Below are 26,006 nucleotides of genomic sequence, written 5' to 3'. Positions count from 1 at the left end.
ACTGGTCCTAAAATCTGCCCTCAACAGAAAGAGACTCGGTTAAATACTGGTTTGTTGGGGCTTTGTGCTTTTTTCATTTTTTCTTACTTTGTAAAAAGGTTGCTGCCATACTAATGTCAAGAAGTGATCAAAATAAGGATAAAAAAAAAAAAAGAGTGAAATTTGATCTGAAGACGTCTTATTTGGTGGAAGGTGAAAAATACTTCCTCACAAAAACAAACATCTCTGCCCCCAAAATTACAACCCATAAGTCCAAGAGCATAATAATGTATGTGTTATGTCTTCTGTTTCTTTTGTTTTGAACAGAAGCTTATTTACCTTTTTTGTTCACCATAAATATAACTAAACTGAATACATCTTTTCACTTTCACTTTTTTCACTTCCAGTGGATATTGTCTATGTGAGCCATGTTCTTTCACGTATATACCTTTGAAATGTCCCTAGTTATTTATTCTTTTCCATTATGATGGGATTGGATTTATCATTATATTATACATACAAGCATTAAATAGCACATTCATGGGAGTTAATAGAAAAGCTGATCTTTCCTCACAAATAATTTGGGGACTTTTTTCAAAAAGAAAAAACATTCACTGAGTTTAGTGAGAAATTAGGGAAACAAAAAACACTTAAAAATTGATTTTGATGTCTTGTATATCTTGTATTCTATTGTTCAATAATTTGAATGCCTTCTCCTTTCATTTTCTCATAAATTCATTTGAAATAGGAAAGCTTGACAGTCACATCCTCACAGGGTATAGTGAAAAATAATGTTAAATTTTATCCTAATAGTTTGGCCTAAAAAGAAAGATAAGGGCATGATCATCATCATATCTTCTTTGAGGTACTGTGGTTCACATAAGTTTAACTAGAATGATCTTGCAGGTAGGTCTTTCAGCGGTAGCTTGAAGAGACTAGAAAAGGACTTGCAGATTCTCTGTCAAAGACTTTCACTACCAAGCCATATTTCTGTGGTAAAAATATAAAATGCTGGCATAAGTAATGATTCTAGAGAGCATGACAGTTAAGAAATACAGTTCATTTATTTTTATTTCTCTGAAAATATCGAGAAATCATTTTTGTCAGGTAATGTCAGAAATGACATTCCATATAAAATTAGTTATAAAACTTTCTCTGATGCACATTGAACTTTCTCTTTTCTCAAAACTAGAGAAATAAAGAGACTATAATAACTAACCGAGAAATTATAATAACTAACTGACTGCTAGCTAGCAAATTTACTTGGGATGTCATTGTCAATTCTATGTTCTGCTTGATTACGGGGAGAAAAGACAAAATAAAACAAGTACAAGAAGTTATGTAAAAGAATGAAGTAACATAATTTTGTAAAATCTTCACTCGTCTCCCAGATTAACATTTATTATCTTCAAATGTTAGGAAGTGTGCTGTGTGATATGTAAAATACATCTTTTGAACAAAACTGAATGTAATAAAACCAATTAATTTAAAAATTATCAATCTCCCTCCTACTTATTTCTTCCTTTTCTCTTTTCTCACTTAGGTGTTTTGAAGAGATTTATAAACATGATGGTAATGTGAAATTAGCATATGACGTAAAGCAAGAACATAGCTTTAGATTTATTCTTTTAATAGTCTAAAATTTGTCTATATATCAAATAGATAATAATATGTATGTTTAATCCTTTTTAGTATGTAATGAAATGAGTGTTCAACAATTGAAAAGGAAACAATTCAGAAACTCAGATAAGACTTTAAAATTAATTCAAAACATTTTCAAGAAGTGATTATATATGTGTCTCTACTTATACAATATATCAACCACTACTGTTACTGACAGTAGGAGTCATATATGTTCATTGAGAAAAAAACAGAATATTCTGAAAGAGTATTGCAACCTTTTTTTCTTACAAGATAAAGAACTTGAAAGATAGCTGAGAATGGAGGAGGAAAGTGGGCTAAAATTGGAGTTTAGGTTAAATAAAAAAAAGGTGGAATAGATCAATGGCAGCATATAATTCTTCAATTCTTTGTAGTCTTCCTATAAACATTTGAAAAAGCGAGCAGGGAATGAAATGTAAGAATTTGCTAGAAAAAAACGACAACTTTTTAGTTCTGCTTCTATTTTTTATTTTATTTTTCATATACTATACACTATCAATTTGGTATGTATTAAAATTAATTAAAAAAATAGTCTGCATTAAGAGTGCTAAACCGCTCTGAGGACTACTAGGGAAATACATCTGCATGTATCAAACTTCTGGGTTCCTGAAAAACATACTGTAGAAAATACAATATTCTCTATTAGATTCCAATGCATATTTCAATAATAATATTTGAAAACTATCCTGTAAGGTTTTCTCATTCTTTTTGTGCTGCATTCAGTTTTGCTTTGTCCTTCACAAAAACCTCCAGAACCACATGTATGTTTAATATTTGTAAATCTAATATAGTATTTACATAGAAAATTATTTTAACTTACCTTCAATCCAATTTTTGCCAGATTATCAGAGATATATGCTCTCTTCCAAGTAGGAGTATTGTCTTCTTTGCATACTAGGTACAGGCTATATTGCACTACATAATTTTATACAGAATTCCATTTCACCTTTTACTGAGAATTTCAGTTTTGAAAGGGTAACTCAACAACAGCAATAAATTTTTAACATATACATTTTCCAAGTTCGATATTAGAGAAATGATACAATGGTAGGGTATATATTTTACCTAAAATCCAAGCCTATCCGTTTTCCATTTTCTGGTTCTCCAGGATCTGGACACAAATTGGATGCCTGTTTAATACCTCCCTCATTTACTGAAAAAACAAAACAAAACAAAACAAAAAAACAAAACAAAAAAATAAAACAAAATAAACAAAAAGAAGATAAAATAATGCAGGTTTTAGGAAATACAGAATTAAGCAATTAAGAAATATAAAAAAGTACATTATCTGCAGTTTAAAACAGATTTTCTACACACTATGATCACCCGTATAATCTCAATACACAAATTTCTCCTTCCTATAATAAACAAAACATATTTCTGTTTTGTTTTGTTTTCAAAAAAAATAACACAAGTTTTTTACAAGTTGTACTAATCAGCTGTTTTGTTTGCTTATAATATTCTTGAACCCATATGGAAATGTTATTACTATTCCTTTCCAAACATTAACATTTAAAGGAGTGTTCATCAAGTTTAGGGCTATAAGACTTTACTGTGAACATAATCTAATAAATGTCAACTCCACTAAGAGCTGACCTTTTCTCCTTGAATTACAATAAAACTTCAATGCACACGCTCAAGCCGAGAGAATTGTCCTTAATCAGTATTGAAAATATAGATATCCCCAAAATACGGTGACCTGAAGGTAAACCCAAAATGCCAGTTTCATTTGCATACATTTATTTTACAATAAACTAAAATGGATCTTCAGAGAGAAACTTCCTGTGAACCTTTCAGTGTGTTTTTCCAGAAATTTATATGTAGTGATCTAGCCCTCAACACATTCAACTACCTCTTCACTTGTCTTTTTTCAATGCTTTATATACTTTCTCATAATTTTTACAGCTTGCAGAAGTGTATCTTGCAAAAATAATTTTAGGCCAAAATAATTCTATCAATTTTGCATTTAATTTTTGAAGTTCATTGAACCAGGAGGTAGCAGTTCCCCCCAAATAAAACATTAGTAAAGGAGGTTCTTCTTCTATTACTCAGTAAATTCATGGCCTGATAGCAGAATATTTTTTTTCAAAAATACAAGTTATCATGAAACCTAGAGATTTATACTAAGCAGAAAGAGATTTCCACCTTTATTCATCTTTATTTCTGAGGAGGTAGACCAATGGACTTGCAGTATCAGATTTTAACTTTCCTTTAAAGAAAAAGTTTGCATATAGTTAAGCTAATCACATTACATTGTAAATTGAATGTTCCTGAATAAATTAATGTAGTTTCTAACTATACTTCTAAAGGGCGTTCATTAAACTTCAGCTTTTAATGAAGGACAATAACATTCACAATACTTGGGGGTTTTCCCTTCCTAGAAATTTGTCTTCTTACAGACACAGAAAGGGAAGAATTGGTTTGGTACCCCTGAGGAAGTCAAAGGCCAAATGAAAGTATTGCAGAGAGTTAAAAGGAAAATGTCTCAGGTTAGCACGCTGCTCAAAAAACATATCAAGCTCAGCCCTTGTCAACTTTAACCATAGTATTTATCCTCCTCTGCCCTGAAAAAGCTGTACCATATCCAAAGTTGTCCTAATAGCAAACAAAGGCAATCTCTGTTCATCTGCATCTCTATGCTCAGGGCATTTTGGGGCCAGGAGGGCTCTTCCTTAGAAGAGAAGAAGTAATCCATATTACTGGGTTTCAGTCTTTTCCTCCTGCAATACTAGTAGGTGTGATGAAAGTGTATTAGCTATAGAAACCCAAGTTCCTGCTAGTGTTGGAATATATATCTCTCTGACAATTACAATTCCATAAACTGCATTTCACAAGGTCATTTAGTAGGAACTTGTTGGATGAGTATTTAGAATGAACTCTCTCTGAAATATCTGGGTGCTTTTATATAGTTCCAAAGCCTATATCAAGACATGAGAAATTCAGAATCATCATAAGCAACCCATATATATAGAAAAGAACTTAAAACTCTGGGTAGACAGTTAGGATTCCCTGACCAATGCAGGAAGGGAAAAGAACTATACCTGAGAACAACTAGGGAAAAAGACACCTTCTCATTTTTGTGACTTTTTTGACATTAAACTTATGTTAAAAATATAGCTATAAACTTATTCATTATGCCTGATAATATTAAAGAAATTAAAATAAAATGGTTCCTTTTTGGGATTGTATCATATATCTATGCACACAGAAGAAATTCTTTACTATAAACAAAATAAAGTAAAAATATTATTTAAACAGAACTATTTCTATTTATTGTAATGCATGCTTTAATATTTCAAATAATTATTTTTGTACACTGTATTTCTCCATACACAGGTAATAGAGTGAATGTTCATATAAAAAGAATATTCTACTGGATTTTAAAGCACAAGAACTATTATATACTTCAATTTTTACCAAAAATGGAAGCTTGAAAATCCTATTTTTTTTTTACATCTTCCGTATAAAGTTCCATTCTTGAAAATACTCTATGAAATGGATTTTTAAATGATAAATTATGGATTTATTAATATTCATACATAAAAATATAAAAGATTATGTTAAAGAAAATCAATAAAATAATTACAGTGACAAAAGTAAAATAAGACATATACCACAGTAAAAATTCAGAAGAAAAAGTTATAAGTAGTAGTCATTAAACTGATTTCTGGTTTGATCCCAAATCAGAAATGCTTTTAAACACAAACTTAAATCTCTCCCTCTCTTTCTTTCTTTCTTTTTCTTTCTTTCTTTCTTTTTCTTTTCTCTCTTTCTCTCTTTCTCTCTTTCTCTTTTTCTTTCTCTCTTTCTCTCTTTTTCTCTCTTTCTTTCTCTCTTTCACTCTTTCTTTCTTTCTCTCTTTCTTTGTTTTACACCCCAGATAGTCATATGACGATAAGCAATGAAAGGGTTTCCTGTAGTAAATTAAAGGCTCCTCTAGGGAAAGCATTCATTCATGGTCTGGTCATGAAACTGGGAGCAAGAAATTCCAGAGTTCTAATCCAGATAGAACTAGGTCCCCCAATGATTATTTTTTTTGTTAAACTCAACACTTGAAAAATGAAGTTCTTTCATACTTGTTTCAAAATATATCATGATATCAAATATTATCATTCTGCCTTTACTGTGTGCAAGTTACTTACGCATTAGTATTGAATGTTATATACCTGATACATTCAAAAAAAGTAAAATAGGGAAAAGATATACACATGAGAAATGTTAGTTGATAATTTCTAGAGACATTGCTGATACAAGGCATAATGTAAAATAGGGATTCACTTATCCTTATATTATTTCCACTAACAGTTGAATGATGGTCATCCTTTTTCTATAAAGGACCCTATGTGTCATTGTAATGCAAGTACAGATCCAGCTGAGGCCACATTGGGAATTTTATCTAAAGTCAACAGCTAAATACATAGGCTTTTCCTGAAATACTGGCTCTTCAATTTCCTCAGCTACCAAACTGACTAGCTAACCAAATGTAGATTACAATATAAAATCTTAGTTATCTGTTTATGACAAGATTATGATCACTAAAGGTACAAATCATCAAAGTTTTCACCTTCACTTATTATTGATTCATATAGGTAATCTACTCTGCATAACCAATACAACGAGATACGGAAGTTTTCAGCTTTACATAGAATATCATAACATATGAAATTATATAAAGACTTTCAAGAATATATTGATAAATTTCATCACTAATTTCATAACAATCACCTTTAGATATCGAAAGTGTCTGGTATTTCACTATAAATATGCAATTCCTATAAATGTTTATATAGTGGAATATTTAATGATTTGCACAAAATAAATGTATAGAGAAACAATCTGTTTTATCAGCTGTTGCACTATAAAAGCACAGGTGGACCATCAGACAGAGACCTTAGTGATGTACCTTATAAACACCTGTAATTACATTACTGTTATTTCTGTTGTATAATCATGCTACTTTCTAGTCACCCAATATGCATAAAAAGAACACTTGTTTTTAAATATCTTGATACAAAGTTTTCAAATAAACCAGAAATGCCTTACAGAACTGTTTAGGTGATGCATTTTACAGAAAAGTTGAATATGGCAATATGCTACATTATAAAAACTGAACAGAAGTGTGTTTTGCTTTATTGTTCTTATTTGGTAAACATTAAAGGGCCTTGCTGCTTGAAGACATCTTCTTATAAAAAAAAAATCACGTCTAATATATTGACAGTTTAAAATCTAAAACTGAAAAATGCATTAAAAGTTATGTCAATGTGCCCTGCTAAATCCTGGAAATTAAATCCATCACTGACACTTCAAACAAAAAATTGGTGCAAAAGTGTCCAACCTAAGGAGCTTTGAAAGCAAGTCCTTTCACTCCTGTGAAGAATAATGAAATTTAGCATAATCAGACATAGGCTAAGCAGTTAGTCCATCTTTATTTTAACAAATTACTTCTAAATATTTAAAATGTAATTCTAGTCTGAAAAGGAACTCTATAAAAATGGCATGTTCTTTTGCAAAAAATATCCTCTTTAACCTACCAGTTTAATTTATGTTAGAAAGTTGCCTGACTCCTCCTATGAGTTAATCAGGACTAGGTCCTGTAAGATGCTGAGCACTTTCAGTTTCTATTTTCTGTAATCAAAATTGAAGGCACTAAGCATCTCCAGAATTTTTAAAACTACAGTTATGTCAAAATGTCAAAGTTAATGAAGAAAAAAAATTTCAGAATGTAACCTCATGTGTGTCACTTGAAAAAAATATGTGATTGCACATTTGTAAATGAGGATAGCCTTTGCTTTGTATAGTCTTTTGCTGCTTGTACTAATTTTCAATTAAAATAACATATCTCCTGTTCACAGCTAAGATTTCAGCTGACACCTGGGAGGCTGAATATTTATTTCTTTGTAAATACTTCAAATTTAATGTGAAACTACTGACAAAATAGCATGTCATTCTACAATGTCAGATTTATCAAAAGCTTGTCTTTAGAGTAGAACCATATTTAAAAATTCACCATGCAGACTGGAGAAACAAATTTAAGTCAATTATCAGAAATACATAAACAATTTTGAAAACACACAAACAACACAAACAGCACAAACTTCACTCTTGCACTAGAAAAAAGTAACAAAAAAAGGAGTACACTCACAGATAGAAAACTTGTTGCTGTTGTCTTTCCCTGGAAACAATTTAAATCCTCTAGATTTAAAATCTATGGCCTTTTTCACTAGTTAAAAAAACAAACAAAAACATGTATCAGGCAATACAGTCTAAAATATTTCATTTCATTTGATAAATTTTATCATGGAAGTATATACAAATTAGAGTACCAGCTACTGAACAAGTTCATATTATGTACCTTTGGTGCAAAACAATTTACAAAAACAAGTACTCAGACCAATTTGTGCACCTGACAAAGGAAAGAAGTAAGATTTGTAATTTAATTTTTCACCTGCATAACCAATAAAAAAAAATTATGGCCAAAAATGTTTATTTCCACGCACCATATTGTTGTGTAAAACGTGGTCACACATTTATGGAACCTGGAAAATTAAAAGAATGATAGATATGTTTGCTCTAAAACAGTTGAACAGTTGTATCTTATGTGGTGTTTCTTCTGTATTAAGAAACAGTAGAACAGTAGTGCTTATCCTCCACTCTCTCCATTAAAAAAATTTTTAAAAAGTAAGAAGAAAAAAGTACAAAATACTATCATATCTGCCAACTGAAAAGTCAGCAACCTTTTAAAAAAAGATACTATGTCATTTTTTAAACAGCTAATTTTTTGTGAAATTTTAATTCAATTTTTTTTCCCAGTGATAATTTAAAAGGACAAAAAAAGTCATCCAAGACGTTATTAAAAGCAAACTGAAATCCAATATATATGCTCAGATCTGAATTCTATAAGCATCCAAGCAATACAGGACATATATTAATCCACATATATTCTGGAAAGGTTTAATCAGCAGTAGAAATGCCAACATTTTTTTTGTCAACGTATTTTACCTGTTACTTCAGATTTTGAAATTTACATTACAAGTCAGTTTTACGTTTGGGAAAAAGACAAACCAGAGGCAATAGCTAAAAAATTACAATGTTTTAGTAGACAAAACGTCCTTCTAAAAGTAACACATCAGAATAGATTTTCAAGATCTATAGGCACCCAGGTTATCTCCCCATTCCAAAAGTATCTCCATTAGTTTTTTTCAAAATCTACTTTAGCTATGTTCCTAGCTTTAGTATGGAAGAATAATTTTTGTTCAGGAAACACTGAGATTTTAATATCTATGTTTAGATTATTCAGACAAAATGGTGTCCTGGTTTCATCTGCGATAGAGTTAATTGTCTTCCTAGTAGCTGGTATAGTGTTATGTTTTGGATTTAGGATGAGAATAATGTTGGTAACACACTGACGTTTTGGTCGTTGCTAGGCAGTGCTTACACTAAGTCAAGGACTGTTCAGCTTCCCATATTCTGCCAGGTACACAAGAAGCTGGGAAGGAGCACAGCCAGGACAGCGGACCCAGACCAGCCAAAGGGCTATCCCATAGCATATGACATCATGCTCAGTATATAAACTGGGGGCAGTTAGCCGGGGGGCAGCAATCGCTGCTTGGGGATGGGCTGGACATTGGTCAGCGGGTGGTGAGCAGTTGCATTGCACATCACTAATTTTGTATATTCTTTTATCATTATTATTATTATTATTATTATTATTATTATTGTTGTTGTTGTTGTTGTTGTTGTTGTTGTTGTTGTTGTTGTTGTTATCTCTTCCTCTACTGTCCTATTAAACTCTTTTTATCTCAACCCGTGGGTTTTACTTTTTTTTTTCTGATTGTCTTCCCCATCCCACTGGGGCAGGGGGAAGGTGAGCGAGTGGCTGTGTGGTGCTCAGTTGCCAACTGGGGTTAAACCACAAGAAACAGAAATATTTTGATCATAGGAAAAACGCCACATTATTAAATTAAGCATACCAGGCTAATTTTCTGTTTTAACTACAGAAATTTGTATACATAAAAATGAAATACAGTCTACTGTTCTGATGTTGGTTCTGAAGCTGGTCCCCTTTCTAGCTTGAAAATTGTTTTTTGTAAAAAGTGTGATATGGAAGGCAGTTGGCTCCCACCTCACCCCTAAGCCCACTACTGAACTATTTCTGTAAAAGCCCTTATTTTGGTCTGGCTTTGTGATAAAGGCAGTTAATCCAGGCAAACGACGTGGCCTTAACATATTTTTGAAACAAAGCGACTAATAAAAGGAGAGTAAAACCAAAACTTAACAGATATCAAAAGGTAAGAGAGAATAAGGCAAAAACAGCCCAAGAATTTTTTTCTTTCAGCCACTAAACTCAGTGCCTGTTTTCTCCAATACATTCTGCCAGTGAGCAATGAATCATACATAAAAATGGACCATCTAAAAAAATTTAAATTTTAAGTATAGGTTAACTTTCGGTACATTATACTCAAATGACTTTATAGATTAGATATATTTAAAAACTATATGGAAGAAGATGTTAGATGTTGGCTACAAGCAAATACTGCTGATAAAGACAGCAGAGATTATAAGAACTAGGTCTAAGAGAAGCTAACCCAAGAAGATAGCCAGTACATCATCAAAGAACTTCCAGCACCTGTTAACTTCTTATACAAAATCAATGAATAGTCAAAGAAACCCTTACATGAGGCATAAATACCAAAGTAGCAAAATACTATTGATGTTATTAAATAAGAGTAATCATTGCCACGCACAAGAGCAGAACAAGATTCAGGAGAAAATAACATACTACTTAGAAAGACAATTTACAGTATATATATAGGACGTGATGATAAATATTTTTACACTTCTGATGGAAGAGACCACACTGTTTTCTAAATACATAGAGGCTTTTACCTCAAGAAGCAAAATGTAAATTTCCTTGTGTATCATCATAATGTAACCTATAAACATTGCTAATGGTTCTGGTAAATCTGTTAGTTGCAGGAGCATAACGTATCTGTTGGCAGAACATACTATTTTTTTTTTTTTTTTTTAATTTTTAATACCAGAAGCTCCTCAGCCCCCCAGTTAATTGAAAACTATAAGCAATTCTAGCCTCAGTGGAAGTCATGGACCCAAGAACTGTACCTTCACACAGTACAACCATACTGGAATAACAGTAATGCTCTTTCATCGTGTGAGGTTTCTAAGATGCTATTTCTACATAAATATGAATGTAGGAGTATAGCTGTAAGCTTCTTTTGGCCTTCTCTAAGTATCAGTGTAAAATAACTCCTCATGAATTAGAAGATAGGCCTAGATATTCTTCCAACACCTAAGTAGAATGGGAGTGGGCTTGAATATATGATCTCAGGTGCTGGGATGGGTTTAAATACTAGCACTAGGGAGATGCTTGTCCCTTATTTTCAGAAATCATCATAACAGTACATTAAAAATGAAGACTGTTTTGGGTTTTTTGTTTGTTTCTATTCATCCTCAAACACCTGAATGGCATACGCATAGTTTATGTGTACAAGAAACATAGTTCACAAGATCTAAAGTGGAATTGAAAATAGTTACAAGAGTGTCTTGGTGAACACATTATTTAAAACAATCAGAGATTTTTATAACTATTTGCATCACTTCACCGAGGCTGTTAAATACTACTAGGAAAGCAAGCAACTCAAGGTCTCTGAAGCAACTTCACACTACAAGAGAAGAATTTTACTTTTAATTGTGTTTTGTATGACGGTTTATTGAAGAGTAGTTTCTGAATACATTGTGAAGGAGTAGTTATAGAAATGTATTTGGTCCAAACATGCCATCACTAAACTATGTGTCAGGCTGCATATGCATGTACACACATAAAAACAACCCCACCATCACCAAAAAATCCCATACACAGAACACAATAAATGCATTCTTTAATACTTGGTAAACTAGGCATTATTTTGCACATGCCAATGTGGAAACCAGTGATGAAAATGGTAACTGTTCAAAAACAATTTTAGCATTCTGACAGATACATGAGACTTAAATTTCAAGATGAAAAATTTGCTTCTACAATATGGAAGAACTGGGGTATATAGCCACGTGAAAGATATCTATTTAAAACACTGACAACCCACAAATTCATGTCCGTATTTTAGTTACGCAACAGCATTTATGTAAAGAAATTGTCCACCTTGTCTTGTCTATGTTTGGTAAACTTTTAAACCAAGTATAAAGTACATTTAAAATACTGATGACTAAAACACCACCATTCTATGCAAAACAGGCACTCAGGTTGCATTACTACAACTATACAGAGTATTAACCATGGAAACTTGGGCCTCTTCTGACCTTATATACTTCTTTCCTTGGGTGTAGCTCAAAGTAGTTCAAACACTGAAACAGCCCCTCCCCCCTCATGAACATTTTTTACATTATATTCACTACCACTCAGTTAATTTTTAAAGTCATGTGTATTGCACTAATATTGTTTTTTATATTCTAACTACAATGTATTTGATTTATACCAACATATTGTGGTCAAAATAAGAAAACCTGAATTACTGAGGGAAAATAGTTACCCAACACATTAGAAGACAAATATAAATTATAGAAGTAAACATGTATAACATAATGAAGAACACCTAAGAACTGCAGGAACTGAAAGAAAAATAAATAGAAGGAACAAGTTAGGAGAATAAAATTGACAGGCAAGTATAAGGATCAATAATTCAATCAAAACATTAACACAACTAATTTCTTGAAATCAGTATGACTGATTTTATTTTTCTTCCTTCTAATCACACTGGACTTGACTATGGGATGAAAACTGGTCTCCTTTCCTATGACTTCCTTGAAGTGGGAAGATGTCAAGAAGCTCAGGTCATTATTATCAGTTTTTCTCTAATAAAAAACCTTAGATTAACAAACCATGGTTTATAAAGTTCATCCACCAAACAGAACATATCTATGTGACTTGTTGCACATATTAAACAGGTATTTCCAAAAGTATTATGAAATATTAAACAAATATGGTTCGGTGATTGAATGCTTGAGTGCTAAATTACATCTATGTTATACTTATAAGCATTTCTTGGAACTTTTTAAACTATTCTGAAAAATTACTTCTAAAAATACACAGATATTCTTATATACAAATATTCTTATATAAATATAAGAACATAAGAATCTTACTGCAAAATATATTGACTTTCTTCACACTCCCATCTTTGTAGTTCTGGGTTTCACTCACAACAAAAAAAAACCCAACAAAAGAACGTGAGGACATATGCACATTAATTTCCTACTTGACTCTTAAAAACTTTTAACAGCTCTTCAGAAAACCTCTCCTTCCCTGCTCCTCCTTTCCTCTTCCTGCTTCTATGTAAATGTCATAAAAATTAGGATATATGAATATATTTTCTAACAAATCCTTAAAAAGTTTACATCAAATAATCTCAAAACAGTGCTCTATCATTCAATGAATCTTTTAAAAAAATAAAGATAATTAAATAACTTTTTCTTAAATCCTTTTGTTTTTAAAAGTTTCATTAGCATCTGATTTAATTCCTCATAACAAATCTTAAAAATATTTTTAAATCTTTTAAAAAATCTTCTTTCCTCCTACCATCATAAATTCTCCTGTAACACACAGCAAAAAGAAATGCTGGTTTAATGGGGAACACCCATTAGCAAGTTGTTTTCTCCCTCATTCATTTTTTCCTGGCTGTTACTAAGATACTACATAAAGTCAGATATTAAAAAGCATAAAGCAAGGTGTGATATATAAGTGTTCCTAAAGAATAAAGGGGAAAGGCTAGAGAAATGGTAAAGGTTTTATAAGAAAGAAAAAAAAATAGAGCTGAAAATGTAGAAAAAGAAAAGAGAATGGAGATATCAGTAAAATTAATAAAATTTTGAAAACAAATAGCTAAGTAAAATCATCAAAACGTTTATCTACACTTTAATTCTCAAACTGAGAATTAAAATTAAATTAATTTTAAATTTAATTTAAATTAATTAAAACTTTGCAAATGCTTGGTGACGTTTCTGTTCTTTAGAAGGAGAATAGAAGTTCAGAGCAGTGAAATGTGTTGGAATCTAAAGTCCTAAAAATAAAGTTCTATCTAAAATAGATGGGATTTAGGATCCTAAGGAAAGCATTGAGTCATTTTTTGAACTGCTACATGATGACTAGTGCCATTCATGAAGATTTCCTGGTACTATTTGAGTTTGAGTTCGAGTTCGATAAGCAATTATTTTTTCCTCCAACCTTTATATCTCTGTCTCAGACTCATTTTTTTCTATATTTCATTTATAATTATGAACTGTACCAGTGGTACATCGCTTGCACCTTGTACTCATTTGTGTCTATAGTACAGAGGTCTTACTTTAGAAATTCTTTCGGGATGTATATTGTCTTAGAATGCAGAACTTCTTAATGGTATACTAAAATCAATTAAGTCTTAAAAATAATTTTAATCTTTTCCTCTTTATGACTTTCTTGGTGCATGTATACCTGTCAGTACTCTAAATATTCTTTGCAAATATTCAGTTCATTGGAAGAAAAAGCACAATACTTTATTTCTTCATTTTTCAATATAAGAAACTAAACCACTGTTCAATTGCCTCCACTGATCATGATTGCTGAGTAAAAAGATATAACCAAACCTCATGGCTCTTTCTTGAAAGAGGAAAAAAGGATGTCTACTATAAATTGTTTATACTGAGTTCATCTTATGTGGTAGGAGTTCATATTTATTTCTGGGGTAGAAGTCCAGGTTCATTACAATGTAGAACAAAACTCCAGTGACTTGATTGGAGATACATCATTATCAATCCACTTTGTACTCCTTCAGTAGAATTAAGGAGCCTTTAAAAAATTTTTACACTCAGTTTGTAAAATCATTTAAACTCACTTTGTGATCCTTTTAAAACCCCTAGAAGTGTAATATCATGTCAGCAAAAGTAAGAATCAGACTTGATTATGTTTGGCATTGATAGATCAAGGATTCTTCTCAATTATATGAGAGAATGGAAACCTCTGCTGTATCAACATCATCAGCTTTCATGTTTATTTTATTCTTTCTTTGCTTCTATCTTAAGACTTATTTAGAAATCTTTGTACTCCCTGTTCTCTGTTGTCACTGAAACCCGAAGATTGCCATTATTCTCGGGGGTAGTTAATTATGTGTACTTCCATATTAAAATGAACATTAATAGGATAGGATAGGATAGGATAGGATAGGATAGGATAGGATAGGATAGGATAGGATAGGATAGGATAGGATAGTTCAGCTGGAAGGGACCTACAACGATCATCTAGTCCAACTGCCTGACCACTTCAGGGCTGACCAAAAGTTAAAGCATATTATTAAGGGCACTGTCCAAATGCCTCTTAGTGTGCCTCTTAGTGCATCTTTAGACAGTACAAGTACGCTACAAAAGCACTCACAAGAAAAAGTTCTAAAATATCTCTCATGATGTTTGCATATACTGAAAGAAAAATTCTACAGCCTTAAGAAAGAAAAGATGCGGCTGATCTGAATTACAAAACAATTCAATAGCACTAACAGAATTACTAAACTCTGAATTCTTAGTGTATGGAACATAGTAGAAAAAGACCAAAAATGTAAGATTATCCTCTACTAATATAGTTATGATCAAGCCAACAGTATTAAACACTTAAAAAGGGAAAAAAATCACATTTAATTTCCTTCATGATTTTGCATATGAAGGCAGATCATACTAGAAATTGTGATTGTAGTATCCACATGAATTTCTACTGAATGCTTGGCATATGAAGCTTCTAGATTTAACTGAATGAAAGTGGTTAGGGACCTCCTTTAATTCCTACTTCTGAATAGAGGAAGAGATACATTTTCCTGAGTTTGAGAGCTTGGTTTCATAAGAACTCGACTCAAAAGATGCTATGTTTCTCTTCTAGCTATCATATCTAAATATATTTTTCATTAGCCTATCAAGCTGCAGCTTGAAAGTAGGGTTTTCACCCTTCATCTACTCCCTCCTTCTACCAAAAGGCTTCATTGTTCCAATAACAAGAACTCTTCTCACTCCTCTCCCTAATTCATCTATTTATATGTTATATACTCATTTGTTCATATTTAAGTTCTCCACATACTGGCATTCACTTCTTGAAACATTTATCCTTTCATCCAGTCTTACATTTTCTTTTGTAAGGTGGGATGATCAGAACAATATAACACCATTATAGTTCTTGTATTCATCTGACTTAGTCTGAATTCTTTTTGATGAAGGAACTATAATCATGTTCAGTATTCCTCGTGAGATCTCGCTATTGCCTTATAAAATGATACTTGTACTTCCCTACCTGTAATGGAAGTATTTCACCAAATGCATCTAGGGTTTCTTTTTTCTCTGTTAAATAGTTAGAACAGAAAATCTTCTCTTCTGTAGTTTCCAACTAGTAAACTTAGAGAAGAAATTCTTCAGCCAGCCTTTGACACAACCTGCAATTATTGTTAAAGTCCAGGTAGTAAGTGTGGTAGACTAATTTACAACTAGCAGTTTAATGCTAGGTAGATAGAGACCTCTAGTTCTCTCTAAACATCTCTTTCATATATACACTTCAAAAATCAGCTTAGGAAACAAAACAGTATTGTTATTGTTTACTCATTCTGAAAGATCTTATTCACAAAGCAATCCTATGGAAGCCAACAGTACAACTGTTAGTCTATAGTTATCATTTTGCATCAAAGCTAAGGTTTCATAAAACAGCACTATTCTGATCTCACTAGCAACATTCTCAAAAAATCCTACAGTGAAGGCTACATGTGCAGTACATTTTTACCATTTTAAGTATATACATATATAATACAGTAAGTTTTAGTAAATTATATTTAGTATATTAAATTTTATCTTTCCAAGTATTGATTTTTTTGCATAGATTTGGGAGCATAATTCTTAAATTATGATCAAGAATACAGGATAAAAATGTATTTCCAAAATGAAAACTAATTTTCACTATCTATTAAATAGAGAAAGAATTTAAAAAGGAATTTACATAAACTTCTTTAGTAGCTCTTATATATAGTTCCATAGTAATTTAATATGCAAGACAAGACAGGTAGTTTTTATACTTTTGTGCATATTTCATTGTCAAAGAGAGGCTAAAATACTTCAATAGAAACCTACAGAAAACTCCATAGAAACACCTGTGGAATATCTCCCCATAATGGAAATTTCTTCAAGTCAATTAATAATAGTCTCACAAACATTGCTTCAGAATATGTCTGTGTCTTTGTAATGAGGAATATTTTGTGGAAGACCATTACAGGTTGTTTAATGAGGGTAAATTTGATATGTTTTCATGGCTATTATAAGTACACTATCAAATATTGGTGTTTGCCAAGCAAAAATGGTAATTTTTTACTCAATATATGCATACTCACTCTAATAGCATATGCACGTATACTGTTCTGTGGTATGATACAGTAAAAAAATATTTTAAAGATTTTGTGTAAAGAATGCTAGCAAAATCAAGACTTTAAATGTGGCATGAGGGAATAAACTGCTCACAGAACTAGTTATGGGCTTCTTGTCCAGTAAGGTCTATACAAGACTGATTTCATCTGTATATGGGGTGCAGTACCTTTTAGTACCTGTGGTACTACTTCAATATGTGACAAATAAACACCATAACATTATTTTAGCAGTATCTAGGTCTCACTTTTACTTTTTTTTTGCATAATGTAAGGTTTAGCACTTTAATATGCCAAAGTAATTCAGAAGTATGTGCCTTATCTATATCTTTTATTAAAGGATAGGTCAGAGAAGGAAAGAACAGTGAGAAAACAGTGGAGAGGGCATTGTAGTATAACGATTACAAACAGGAGATGGAAGAATCTGTATTTATATCACAATTAATGCCAAATTTATCTACCAAATTAGTACACTCTCACATCTTTAAATTAGAAGATAATATTACAGGCCCTCAAATACTCCCTCATAACTGAAAATTAGCCTGCTTATTTTTACTCAACCAAAGATGTTCTGAAGTGAATGCATAGCCACCCAACCAATATAACCCAAACTCTATTAATTAATTTATACCAGTTGATAACCACAATAATACTTTAGATTTGTATTGAAATTAACACAAATGAAACATAAATAGCTGTTTAATGATTTCTGTTTCATATGCAAACCAAATACAGTGCTTGTTTTTCAGTTATCCTACTTAAATTATGTTTTAAAATTATGCAGAACTGCAGCTCTGTTGTTTCAGTAGGTGCAAATGAAGCTACAATAACTTATACTAGCTGACTATCTGATCCACCAGGACAACAGATTCCAATCTAAAGTTCCAATCTAAAGTTGTCTTTACAAAATATCAACCACATAATGAGACTTCTGCAAATTGCTTGTGCTATAAAAGATGTTCCTCCTCCATGTATTTGTGTTTATAAACTCTTCATGCACAATATATTAACATGAAACAATGGATTAACAAACAATAAAAATTAAAAACATATAATAAATATTATTTAACAACATTAACTTGCAAAATTAAGCTGCTCCTTCCCTGAACTTGTGTATATGTAAAAACATACCACATGCAATTTGTCTCTGAATGTTTATGCTGGTTAAATTAAGACAATGCAGCATTGCTGTTTCTCAGCCTCGTGTTTCACATGCTATCATTTACCTTTTAATATAATAAATAATGCTTTCTTTATACTCCATATGTTGTTCATTTTTAGTATTTTAGCACGTGGATTAAATCTTCTGAATATAGGAACATGTCAAATCTTTAGATGTACTACTTCAATACTTGCAACTGAATTCCCTAGTGTTCTAAACTTTGCTTCATTCATGGATTCCATGTTTGATAGAACAAAAATGTACAGATTTTTTAAAAAGTCAAAATTTTGCTGAAGATTTAAGCAGAAGTGTAATGATTACAACTGCATCACCAATCAGTTTAGAACAAAGCAGCTATTTATAAAGTACATTTTTTATGCTATAGTTGATTATGTCTAAACATATATGCAGAATAGATTAATATTTTAATCTCAATTCTCTAAACTTTCATTAGATCTCACACTAGGCTTGATAGTAATGGTACAAGTAGCATCAAAAGAAAATTCCTTACCTTTCCCTTTTGTCTTTTTATAAATCAAATTAATTTAAATTACTATGACAATATTATTTTTAATTTCATTTTTCTATCTGGTTACCCCACTAAAACTCAGTTCTAAGCAGATTTAATCCCTTTCCCATTTGTTTCAATTACATTTCCTGAATGGATACCTGACATTTCACTTTTAATTTATACAAAATATTTTCCTGTAACTACATGGGCACAAGTAAAATAATATCCAATACCTCTATGAGTAACAACTGCAAGTTCTTTAGTTCTTTCTATCTGCTCAGCATTTCTTGGTCGTCGTCTTCTGCTTTGTAAATTTGCTTGATGAAGGGACAGTACTTCCTTGGAAGTGGCCGACTCCAGAATTGATTTTCTTATATTCACAGCTTGTACTTGTGGCTCTTCAGAAGGTTGTCTATAGGTGGTCACTGCACTGGATACAGCAACATCAGCAGATGTGCTAGCAACAGTAATAGCACCAGTAGTGGACGCAATACGCTCCTCTAACTCACCAGTGGAGGCAGTTTTGATCAAAGTGGAAGAACCTGTGGGACACACAGTAGCACTGGATGCTAACTTTTTCTTTTGAATTGTGGTTTCCTGATCAACCTAAGAGATGAAATTTCCCTTTGTTTAACATAGTAAGGACAACTGACATGAAAAGAGGAAAGTTGGTATGCTTTATTTAAAAATTTGAAGTAAGCAGAACATTTTTTAATGCTAGTGAACATTTTGTAATTATAGTGATATTACACGTTTAGTTTTAAATGTCCTCAAAAAACTTATAGTATAAACTTTTGTACTGGTCATAACGACAGGACATAATTTCCACCCCTGCAAATTCAGTCCTGAAATCAGCATGGCTAGAGCAATATATACAGCTATAACATTAAAAGGGACCCCATGTATAGAAAAGTGATAACCACCCTATTGAGGAGTGAAACAGCAGCATTATGTAGTAACGTAAGTAACAGGCAAAGCTTCTGTACTCCAACTGCTAATAAGGCTGCCAAATACATTCATATATTTGATTCTTTTCATCAAAGCTTGACAGGGCTCTAAAAGCTCATTTAGACTTGATACAAGGGTGGATAGATAGTAAAAGGTACACATTTAAACAAAACATCTAAGCATAATTATCTATACTTGATATCGGACAAAGGCTGCATCTGTAATTCTCTTTTTGCTCTGTGATTCCTGTAATAGGCCAGATTATTTTACTCAAAACACCTACCCACAAAATGTTTGATGAGTTAAAAAATTGTCCATGCACTGCTTGTGGAAATACTAAGTTAACGATTCTAACTTGTCTAGTAGCTAAAATATATAACTCGTGGGAATTTTTAATATTTTATTATTATTAATATTTATCATTCCCCATTTCCCAGATTTGGCTGCAAATGTTTGGAAGCCAAGACTCTCACCTGTGAGAATTTGGAACATCTAACGCAGCAGCAACTTCATTTTGACCGTAATGAATAAATGACTGAGCAATGCATAATAAAATTCATAATAATAAATTAGCATAAACAAAGTTGATGTAGCATGAACTGTATTATGTTACACTAGTATCTTTAAAACATGACTTTTTTATTCCATAGCAATGATTAAGGGGCTCTTGAACAATCATTCAAACAGTAATATTCCACACATCTCTCTTTACTTCTGAGCTGTCCTGTGACACATACTTTGAGACTTGTCCTTTAAATGTAGTGTGTGATGACACAATGGAAACAAACCAGAGGTTTTGCACTGTTAGAAGAACCTATACACTAGAAATGGAAATAAGACTCCCAGAGGAACTGAGCAGTATATAGCACCTTTCATGCACAAGGTATATCAAATCTCTTGACAGAACTATCAAATGTACTGTATAAATAAATGGAACGGATCCTAATGTCAAAAATATTCAGTCTCACTAATAAAGTCTTTTTTGTTTAATGCAGAAATTTTAGGCTGAAAATGTTTTATTTTGCTATACTCTTTAAAAAAATACTACCATAGCAGAATACTTAAGCATTATACAGACAACTAATAAGGCTGCTGTGGGTACATCTTTTTGCTGTCTTACATTTAACTTCTTAATATCTGTTCTGCAGTACAGCACTTCTAAATCATACAGTGGTGGTTCCCCCTGCAAAACCAAACAACCTTAAAAGCACCAGGTAAGACTCCAGGTTTACGTGTCAGAGACCAAACCAAAAACTGCTTACTGTCTTATGATGACAGCAATATAGGTAACTAAAATAGACCTAGACATGTTTTATTCTTTATTTCAGAGTAAAAAAAGAAAATTGTCACAACAATGAATAATATCAAAAGACTAGACTAGTTATGATTCAGGATACAATAAATTTTGACAGACTGGTATCAAGATTAAAACACAGAAATAACAAATATATGGTCAAGAGATATTTTGGAACAGGATAGCGTTGATTAAAACAAAGAAAAAACTTATTGTACGTTACATAACCACTACTATTAAAGCAAAAATCTATGTGGACGCATCTTTACCATGCAAGCAAATGTACAAGAACAGGCAGCCCTATTTATGCTCCCAGTATCAAGTTCAAAGCAAAATTATATTCAGAATCTCAGTCAAATGGCATGTTATGTTCTAGTGCTTTAAAGAGGCACAGCACTTTAAATGGAAACAAGTTAAAAGAAAGTTCATCTCAAAAGAAAAAAACAAGAAAAATTATGCTTACTTAAAGCTTCAAAACTTACACATTGGAAAGTACTGTACTACTTTGATACAGAGGCAACTTTCAAGGAAAAAACCTAACTTAGGCTTCCACATCCATTTCCACTGCAAAAAAGAACTTATGCAGAAGATCAGTAAAAGGTAAACCGCATGGTGTGATTTACATGGAAGATTTTAAGACAAAATTAATGTTATGTGTAAACAATCTGGTAAGTAAGCTACTGCATAGAATAAGTGCATTCATGTTTGCCTAAATATCATTTGTAATCTGTAAAAGCATGAACTTTGGTGTCTTAGTATTCTGTGAAAACAGGTTTAGACCAATTGAAACACATATGTTGTATGGGCAATGTAACATACTCTCCTCTTCAGTCACCTGCAGTCAAACCTGACATTTAGGTTTGTCAAAGAGACTATTTTAAAAATTGTAATTTCCTGTATGATACAACCCTCCCCCCTTATTTTCCCTTAATATTCTGGTTTAAAAAAGTAAAAAATTTTAAAAAAGAGACAAACTTGCAATAAAAAATGGTACAAGGAAGAAAGGAAGACTGATTTCTGCTTTTTGGTAAAGTGTAAACCAACAATTTTCAGTCAGCTGAAGTCAACTCAGAGGTAGCTCATCATTTTGAATTCACAATCAGCAATTGAGAAAATTTGAGGCTTGAGAACTGCCAGGCTGCACCACGGGAGGAAGCAATAAGGATGCAGAGGCAAGAAAGAGTAACTGTTGCTCAGGGCATGGGTTCACAAAGAAAGGGGACCTGACCAGCCAAGACTAAAGCAGTCTGAGACCTACTAGACTGGACAACCATTTCTCTAAGTGAGTCCCTGTGGATGGAGAATAGATTAAAAGAAGTGAAACTGAGAACCCTTCATATATCTAATTAGACTGCTTAGGTGAGGAAATATTTGAAGCGGTATTTACACATAAAAATTTGGAACTATATAGAAGTGGAAGGAGATCAAGCTGACGATATACAGAGCAATTCAGTTCAGAAAACTAGTCTGAATGAACCACTACTCAAAAGTGTTGTAACTGCTAAAACTTTGGATAATGCAAACATATGGAAGACCCATAAGCTTTTCTATTTATATAGGAGTGGAGGTTGCTCCTGATTCCAGGATCATTTTTAGTAAAGGAAAGAGGCAAGAGCCTTTGACATTTGCCTGAGACAAAGCTCCAAAAATAGAGTATGAATATGTGCTAGATGCACACACTTTGCATATGCAATATGCTACAAGTACACACAGGGTTCCTGTTGTAAACATCATAGCAAAGGAAATTTACCCCAGATAAACTCATAGTGGAAGTTCTCATTTAAATTAATCTAATAGGCTAACTTTTTACAAGTAATCCCTGAGGGAATAAAATAATCTAGGGAGATAATTAATACCTTTGCCCACTCTACAGAAGCATTCACCAGCAAAAAAAAAATAAGGCAGAAGATGGCATCTAATACAGTGAAAATATTTTTAATGAAAAAGATTTTTTTTATTCCCTTTTAGAAGACTATGACTTGGGAAAGCTTCCCTTTAAAACAGGGAATGCTAGAACATCTTTAATCAGTACAGATATTTAAAATGCATTCGAGTAAGTTGTCAGTAATGTGCCAATACTAAATTAAAATTTAACAACTTCTAGAAAATGTAGGCCTGAAAAAAAGTAGTCACAGTAGTTCATATGTGTTGGAAAGCAGAATCAGACAAAAGCAATTCTTGTTCTAGATCTTAATTTGAATCTCTATACACTTTAGAAATAAGTTGTTTTCTTAACCAAAATCAATTAATTTCAGACAAGACAACCTGAGTTTTATGCTCATTTTAGAAGCTTGAGCTCTATGCTATGTTAACATGTTGTGTTCAATCCGAGATTAAGATGTAGATTTTGGCTGTGACTTGTCTCCTATTAATCCAGAATTATTTTTCTTTTCCAGTTCCACAAGCTTCCACAAGGTAAAGTACCAGTGATTAGTCAACATGCATTAACATGTGATTTAAGATTTTTTTTTCATAAAATTAACATAATTAACTACCAATATTTAATTGCTATTCTTTCTTACAAGATATGACTGAGAACTATGTTTTAGCAGGATTCAAACAGATAGGATTTTAAGGAAAATTAATTAATTCACTAAATTAAAGTGACAGTGTGAAATTACAAAATTACCATGCTTTCAGATATTAACCATCAACTGGCCTGAAAGAAACTATTCCCTGCACAATGTCATTTTTAAATAAAGTTTTGACAAGAAGTATGTTACTGTAAATCTGTTATTACAAGTCAAATATTATAATTCCACAGACTGAAAGCACAACCAGTAAAACTTGACTAAGTTGACAGCCCACCATTAAATGTCTGAAATGCAACTAAAGAAGTTGATTCATAAAAAAGTATTTGGCAACTGTTTTAAAGATTTTCTAAATTTGCTTTTATTTCCGAGACAACTGATGAACAAACAAATGTTCTAATACTATTTATTTGTCCACCGGTTAGTAATACCATGCTGATTAGGAGTCAAACTGATCAAAAGAGTGAATGTTCTGTAGTGTAAGTTTGGTTGGTATAACACTGGGATTAAAAGAATTTTTATCCACATGATCATAGAATGACTCAGGGTGAAATGTCATGACAACGTAAAGCAGGGTCAGCCATGAGGTCAGACCAGGTGCTTAGCGCTTTATCTGGTCAGGTCTGGAGAAAACCTCTTTGAATGGAGACTGAACAATTTCACTGAGCAGTTTGCTCAAATGCATGACTTCTCTCACAGAAGAAAACTTTCTCTTTATATCTGCCCTGAAGATCTCGTTTCAAATTTTGTCAGTTGTCTCTCATCCTCACACCATGCTTCATCATTAAAAGCTTGGCTCTCTCTTTTCAATAACCTCCTTGCAGGCATTTGGAAGCTGCTGTTAGCTTTCCCCTCTTCTCCAGGCTGAAAAAGCCCAGATCCCTCAGCCTCTACTCACAGGGCAAGTGCTCCAGCCCCCAACCATCTTGGTGGCCCCCCACTGAACTTGCTCCAGCAAAGCACTCACCTTTCCTGTCATGGGGTCCAAAACTTGATGAGCTATTCCAGCCACAGTCACAGAATTGTTGAGTAAAGGACAATAATCCTTCCCTTTGATCTACTGGCTACATTCCTGTTAATATAACTCAGGATGCTTTTGGCCCTCTTTACAGCCAAGAGCACAGTGCTAGGTCATGCTCAGCTTGCTGTCTGCCACAACCCACAGGGCCTTTTCAGCAGAGCTCCTTGCTATCAGCCAATCCTGTTGCCAGGGGTTCTTCCTACCCAGGTGCAAAGCTTTATATTTGCCCTTGTTGAGTTTCATAAGATTCTTGTTGGCCTGTTCCTCCAGCTTGCTTATGTCCCTATGGATGGCAATCCTGTCCTCGACTATAATGACTGTTGACTGACATTTTGGTGTCATCTGCAAATCCAATGAGATTGCACTCTGTCAATGATTCAAGCACATTGATAAACATGTTGAACAGAACTTGTACCAGGACAGACCCCCGCAGTACTCCACTTGTTACTGGACTAGGTAGAGTATGGTACATTTATGACTGTCCTCTAAATTTACATGTTTTTAACTTCAGCAGTGTAAGAACAGATGAAAACTGGCAAATTGTTCATAAGACCAAATAAATGGGATCTAAGGCTGCTGTTCAGCAGCTGTTCTAATTCATTAGAATTAGTTTTGCTGATTAATTCCTAAGAATCAGACTGAGTTAAAAATGTGACAGCAAATAGGGATATTCACTATCTTGTTCATTCAGCATGAATGATCCAACCACAGACTTGCCAAACAAAGATAAAGGTCCTTAATGCAGATGACCCTAAATGGGACTCACTATAGTAAAGTGCTAATGATGTCAGCCTGGGATTTTTCCTTTGTATCTTAATAGCAAGAAGTAAGCTATTCTATCCTTTTGCAATGGGTAATTGAGAAAGAAGTGTTGACAGTCTTAAGCAAAAATAAAACGCATATTTCATTAAAGAAAAAAAGAAGTGGTTACAATTATATATAGAATTTCAAAAAAAGAGTGATCACTATATTCCATCTTCGTTCTTCTTTCAGAGGTTCAAGGACTTTCAGTCAAGATTTATTTAGTATCCTTACTTAAAACCTTCCCATAGTTAACTAACTTTGCAGTGACCAGTGCATCCCATGAAGAAGTTTTTTTTTTTTTTTATTGTTGTTAATAAAATATCTTAATTAACTGTTCTCTTTGATGTAATCTGTCATTAAATATCTGCTGCCTGCAGGACTTTCCAATAAAGTTACAAACCTAATTAGAAGAATGTATTCTGGATCTGTTAAAGGAATTTTCAAGTTGGTATAGATATAACAGGTTATTTGACTCTTTTAACATATTTTTTAAATGTCATTCCAGCCTTATTATTTTCACAAATCTCTTTTTTTATTCTTCATAAATCACTAGTATTTTTACTTGCTCTTAAGTTCAAATTACAGTTTTGCTTCTGTTGATTTACAAGTAGAGTAATAGAAAAGAAAGGAATACGAAACACAAACATACATTTGACAATATAAAATCAG

At 32.5% G+C, this 26,006-nt stretch overlaps 1 protein-coding gene across 1 annotated transcript in view; it reads right to left on the bottom strand.

The window, feature by feature from the left end:
* Positions 1-26,006, bottom strand: part of CSMD3 (CUB and Sushi multiple domains 3) — a 746,059-nt gene that overhangs the window by 440,894 nt on the left and 279,159 nt on the right. The window contains exons 7-9 of the mRNA XM_087747332.1: positions 18,973-19,281; positions 7,784-7,861; positions 2,707-2,794 (exon numbers count right to left, since the gene is read on the bottom strand). Of these exons, the coding sequence (XP_087603458.1) occupies positions 2,707-2,794; positions 7,784-7,861; positions 18,973-19,281 (475 nt within the window). The remainder of the gene's footprint in view (positions 1-2,706; positions 2,795-7,783; positions 7,862-18,972; positions 19,282-26,006) is intronic.

The sequence above is a fragment of the Nipponia nippon genome, unplaced genomic scaffold (genome assembly GCF_047370975.1).
Source record: "Nipponia nippon isolate SJK-2023a ecotype South Korea unplaced genomic scaffold, ASM4737097v1 scaffold_1, whole genome shotgun sequence".
Lineage (NCBI taxonomy): Eukaryota > Metazoa > Chordata > Aves > Pelecaniformes > Threskiornithidae > Nipponia > Nipponia nippon.
This window is presented reverse-complemented; position numbering and strand designations above follow the sequence as displayed.